The sequence below is a fragment of the Anopheles funestus genome, chromosome 3RL, assembly GCF_943734845.2.
Source record: "Anopheles funestus chromosome 3RL, idAnoFuneDA-416_04, whole genome shotgun sequence".
NCBI classification, from domain to species: domain Eukaryota; kingdom Metazoa; phylum Arthropoda; class Insecta; order Diptera; family Culicidae; genus Anopheles; species Anopheles funestus.
Window position 1 is genome coordinate 29,908,891 of NC_064599.1, and position 5,020 is coordinate 29,913,910.

The window sequence follows — 5,020 nt, forward strand, 5'->3', positions numbered from 1 at the left end:
GTAAATTTATTATCACTCATTAGTATTTTAACATTGTAGTAATTTCATTGAAAATAATTTTCTTAATTACACTGTTAAGCATATTCACAATTATAAAACTTGTAGCTTCAATTACAACTACCCGCTTATAAGCACGCTATGCATTGTACCACCGAAATGAATTGATCAATTTGTGTATACATTGTCGATCGCCGACAATATTGCCTCGAAATAGAGAAGCAAACCCGCAACCCACAAGCTTTCAATTAGCAAACAATTGTAATCGGTCGATACAGTCGATGGAACTACCGTTTACAAAAAGGACCACCACCAGTGGCAGGCCCGGTTAGTCTATCCACAGCCATTTCACGAGGACGTGTGTGGTAATTGTTATTGTTTTGGATCGTCTGATCGTCTCGTTTATCGCATCAACATGAATAAAACGGAGCTAAGCAAGGATCAAATGAAAAGTAAGTTTCGCTGCTCACGCAAACAGCTCAAACAAACATTTCCACGAAGCATTTTAATGGATTCATTTCACCGAAACTATCAACTCTAGTCCTGAAGGAAGCGTTCGAAGCATTCGACATCGAGAAGAAGAATTGCATCTCGGTGGAGGTAGTGGGCACTATTTTGGAGCTGCTCGGGCACACCCTTACGGAGGAAGAGCTGACCGAGGTGATGGAGGAGTACGATGTGGACGATTCGGGTCAGATTGAGTTTGAAGAGTTTCTGGAACTAGCGTCGAACTTTGTGGAACCAGAGGAGGATTACGATGCGTTGCGAGCCGAGCTTCGTGAAGTGTTTATGATGTACGACAAGAATGGTGAGCAAACTGTTGTGTTGCTGCAACTATGTGATGTTTGTAAAATGTGTGTGTGTGTGATCATTTTGCTCCCAGGAACGGGTTTCATTCCGGTCGAGATATTCAAAAAGATTCTCCAGGAACTGGATGGTGCTGTGCCGGAGAATGAATTGGATGATATCATCGATGAAATTGATGCGGACGGTTCTGGAACGGTAGATTTTGAAGGTAATTGATCTGGTAGCAAAGGGTCGGGCAACATATTGTTCAAGAATATATTTTTTTTTATTTTTTTTTTTTGCCACAGAATTCATGGAGGTGATGACTGGCGAATAAAGCAAATAGCATATGGAACCCTCAATATAAACTTCTCTCAAGCATTGACGTCCATCAATATGAAGCGTGAGGCAAACAAAGGATGATAACATTACCTCACATATAACACTATTAAGCGCTACATTGAACAACGTCTGACACGTGATATTTATTCCTCTTATCGTGTCCGATCTCAGGGTACCCTTGTCGGAAAAATGTATTTATTTATCGTTCATTCATGCCGACAGGAACACAATAAAAAGATAAAATAAACTTATTTTGAGTTATTTTTCATTTAGCGCTTGCTTTCAGTTGTCTTTAAATAAACAACTCTACGTTTATCACAAAAAAACTTTTAAAGCGTATGTCTATAAACCATTTTTGGCAATCGATCATTTTCGATAACATTGCATTACACACACCAAATGGTAGCTCTGTGTAATGAAATCTCAATCGACATAAGGGTGACCAACCCTTGCCCACAAGGTCGAGCGAAAGTATGCAACCCGCATTCCACAGCTAGCGTCTCGATTCGCCTTCCTTGTACTTGCCGGATTGGTTCTTTCGATTACGAATACGAATCGTCACAATATCATGAAGCGCGTGTCATCGAAACGATCAATACAGTTTGATGCAGCTGATGCTGTTGCAGGTGTAATTCGAAATAGAGCAATGCTATCGCAACCAATAAGCTTTTCACCCGCAAACGAGTGTAAAAGCTGTTGATAGTTTTTTTTTAAAAGGACGCTCAACACAGCACGGTCACGGTCAGTACGGTGATAGTGATCAAGGAAGCTAAACGTTTATCTGTTTTCGTTTGTTATCGATCGTACGTTACGTTCAACTAAGAGAAGAAATGGAGAAGACTGAATTGAGCAAGGATCAAATGAAAAGTAAGATTGGTCGAATTTGAAGGAAAGTTCCCAGTATGGTGAAGCTTTGCTTTTAACTCCACAGTTCTGAAGGATGCCTTCGATGCGTTCGACATTGAGAAGAAGGGCAGCATCTCGCTGGAAGTGATCGGTACGATCATGGATCTGCTGGGATATGCCCTGTCCGAGGAAGAGCTAAAGGAGGTGATGGAGGACTACGATGAGGATGAATCGGGACAGATTGAGTTTGAGGAGTTCATTGAGCTTGCATCAAACTACGTCGAGCCGGAGGAAGACTACGATGTGCTGAGGGCTGAGCTACGCGAAGTGTTCATGCTGTACGATAAGGATGGTAATATTCTGATGTGTGAAGTTTGAGTAACATTGCAGTGCTAATTAATCTCATTCGTTTCGTAACAGGTACGGGTTTCATCCCGGTGAACGCGTTCAAGGCGATCCTCCGAGAGTTGGACGGTGCGGTGCCCGAGAACGAACTGGATGACATCGTGGATGAGATTGATGCCGATGGTTCGGGCACGGTTGACTTTGAAGGTAACAGCAGCTAATGATGCAACGGCCAAGTGCACCATTCCACTAACAAACCTTTTTTTTTTCATTCTCATTACAGAATTCATGCAGGTTATGACAGGTGATTAAGAGAAAGGTTTTTGAGTGTGCACGGAGACCGACGGTGCATTACCGTGGCAGGGTAAGGAAAAGTAAGGTTAATTATGGTACCAGATCCGATGCGAATACGGGCTGTGCGTTGTACGAGTTGCTGGCGTGTTGGCCATCTCTCTTGCCAACTTTTCCTTGTCCACATGCCTCTACGGATCGGAAGTGTCATTTCCATGTTGCAAACGTTCTCCTAGCGACGTGTCTAAACGTCAGCTATGGTTTTGTCCGTTGTTCTGTGACCTGTTGCCTGTGTCCTGTGCTGTCTGTCGTGTCTGACTGTTTTGTCTTTTTGCAATACGGGTTATTGTTCATTCTCGTTACGCTGCCAAACGTTTTGTTCAGTTTGCTTTCTTTCACGTTTTTCTTTTCACTTGGCAACGGATACAGCAAATGGCACATCGACTGAAAACCGAAGGCACAGACGCGTTACGCTAGACGCGGAAATGATACACACTGGCAGATGCACCCTCGGGGTCAATATCAACGCAACCAATCCGCCACCATGACGGAAACATACGTATTTCTAACCGGGGAAGGGAAGGGATCGCTTCATCTTTGCTAGCGAGCGATGGAACTCCTTTTCAACCAGATTGTATGAATTGTTTTCGCAGGTCCACAAGAATAAAGGGAAACCCACATCGTTCGGACTGGAGGCTATACTGCAACACTGCAAATGGTGGCAAAGACTTAAAGACATCGTTTTCTTCTCAACGTTATGCTATTGAACTACCCAACGATATTTATGCGAAGAAAAGCGTCCAGCTAAAACCATTTTAAGACACGCACACAATTGGTTTTTGTGCAAACTGGAGTGTCATCGTACTTCTAACATTTTTATCAAATAGCCTTGTAAAAGCAATCATTCCGAGAAAAAGACAAGTAAGAAATGAAATCGTGTTAACGCGTACCTTTTCTCGTGCAAGGTTTGTTTACGTTTTTAAATCGAGCCGGTAGCGAGAAAATAATTTTGAATTAAATAAAATTAATTTAAACAAAGAAAATTATAATAAGTATTAAATTTATTGTTTTGATGAATTGTCGATGAGAAAGGCAAATTTTTTAAGCCCAGTATCGATGTTACAAAACAACGGACCATCAAGAAAGCTCGTCGCTGGATGCTGCTGCTGCGGATGCTGAACGAAGATGTTTTTGTTCACCGCGTCATACACCGGGCAAAATACAATTGGGATCGAATATTAGAAGTCGGATAGCACCAATTAGAAGCAGCCTCGAGTAGCAAACAGATAAAAACCTTTGTATCCGGGTAATCGAACTTGTTCGCCTTTTTTTCACATTTCATGGCCGTCTCCGTACCATCTATACTGAGGTAATCATAACTACGATTCGGACATAGCTTCCGAAACAGATCGAACACCTGTATTCAGTGGGATATATTAGATTAGTAAGTATATAGATATAGATTAGTATATAGATTAGTATATAGATTAGTAAGATAGCCAAACGCGTTGTTTACACCGACATTGTAGAAGCAAGTTCAACATACCAATAATAAATTCATTAACAATGCAGCAATAATTTGAGTGAAAAAAATTACTTATTTCAACAAATTTGCATCAAAATACATTAATTTATAAAATTTTGCTATTTTACTCAAAAAAAAAGCTAAGGTTAAAGCCTTAGGAGATTTTTAAATTTATTGAATTTTTGTTTGAAAATGTGTGCGAGATGAGATTTTTTTTTCGAATAAACAGCCATTATTCTGTTATACAAATAGTTTTTGAATTCATAATAATTATATACAACACGTACGTACTTCAAAAAATTAAAATTCACTCGTTTTTTTTCAAACTTTACAATATTTAATGACACTCAACCGATCTAATTTTTGAATTAGATTTTTGTATTTGTTAACCTTGTTATTGCCAGCAAAATCGAGCTATCCTGGCCGCCATTACAAAAACGCGCTTCGAATAGCGGTTTTTTGCTGAAAATACACGTATAGCGACTTTTCGCATTTTTTTTTAATTTGGAGTTTCGTAAAAATTTTCGGAATCGCGTTTGTAAACGCGACAATTGCTAAGCGTTTAGTGACGGGGTAATGGTTAACAAGAAACAAAAAAGTTCGTTATCGCAAAACCCAAAACTTGTTTGAAAGAAGTACAGACTGGAAGGTCCAAATTATCTCCTTTAAAGCATCAAATTTATTTCAATTGCATACATTCCGGCGTTTTCTTTTCTCGATACATAACAATTTGGTTAACAATTTGGTAAAATCATTGCACGAATAAGCGAATAACTCTTTAACTATTTAATGGGATGACAAAACTTATCATTCTATTCTATTTACTTACCTTCCTCAATGCAAAATGGCATCATGGCTCTATACAAGAAAACACAAAAGCACACCGCA

At 39.7% G+C, this 5,020-nt stretch overlaps 2 protein-coding genes across 3 annotated transcripts; both read left to right on the forward strand.

The window, feature by feature from the left end:
• Positions 1 to 292: 292 nt before the first annotated feature.
• On the forward strand, positions 293 to 1,376 carry LOC125767926 (troponin C, isoallergen Bla g 6.0101-like). The gene is made up of 4 exons (XM_049434901.1): positions 293 to 449; positions 539 to 805; positions 881 to 1,012; positions 1,092 to 1,376. The coding sequence occupies exons 1-4, from the start codon at positions 413 to 415 to the stop codon at positions 1,118 to 1,120; spliced, it is 465 nt and encodes a 154-aa protein (XP_049290858.1). The 5' UTR covers positions 293 to 412; the 3' UTR covers positions 1,121 to 1,376.
• Positions 1,377 to 1,846: 470 nt separating this feature from the next.
• LOC125767925 (troponin C, isoallergen Bla g 6.0101-like) lies at positions 1,847 to 3,650 on the forward strand. 2 transcript variants are annotated; one of them, XR_007418832.1, is made up of 5 exons: positions 1,847 to 1,992; positions 2,057 to 2,323; positions 2,392 to 2,523; positions 2,600 to 2,680; positions 3,261 to 3,650. XR_007418832.1 is itself a non-coding variant. In XM_049434900.1 (5 exons), exons 1-5 carry the CDS (start codon positions 1,956 to 1,958, stop codon positions 3,272 to 3,274), a joined length of 471 nt encoding a protein of 156 aa, XP_049290857.1. In that variant the 5' UTR covers positions 1,848 to 1,955; the 3' UTR covers positions 3,275 to 3,650. The 2 variants fall into 2 exon arrangements, 1 of the variants encoding a protein (XP_049290857.1); XM_049434900.1 differs by having other exon boundaries at positions 1,848 to 1,992; positions 2,600 to 2,620.
• Positions 3,651 to 5,020: the final 1,370 nt, after the last annotated feature.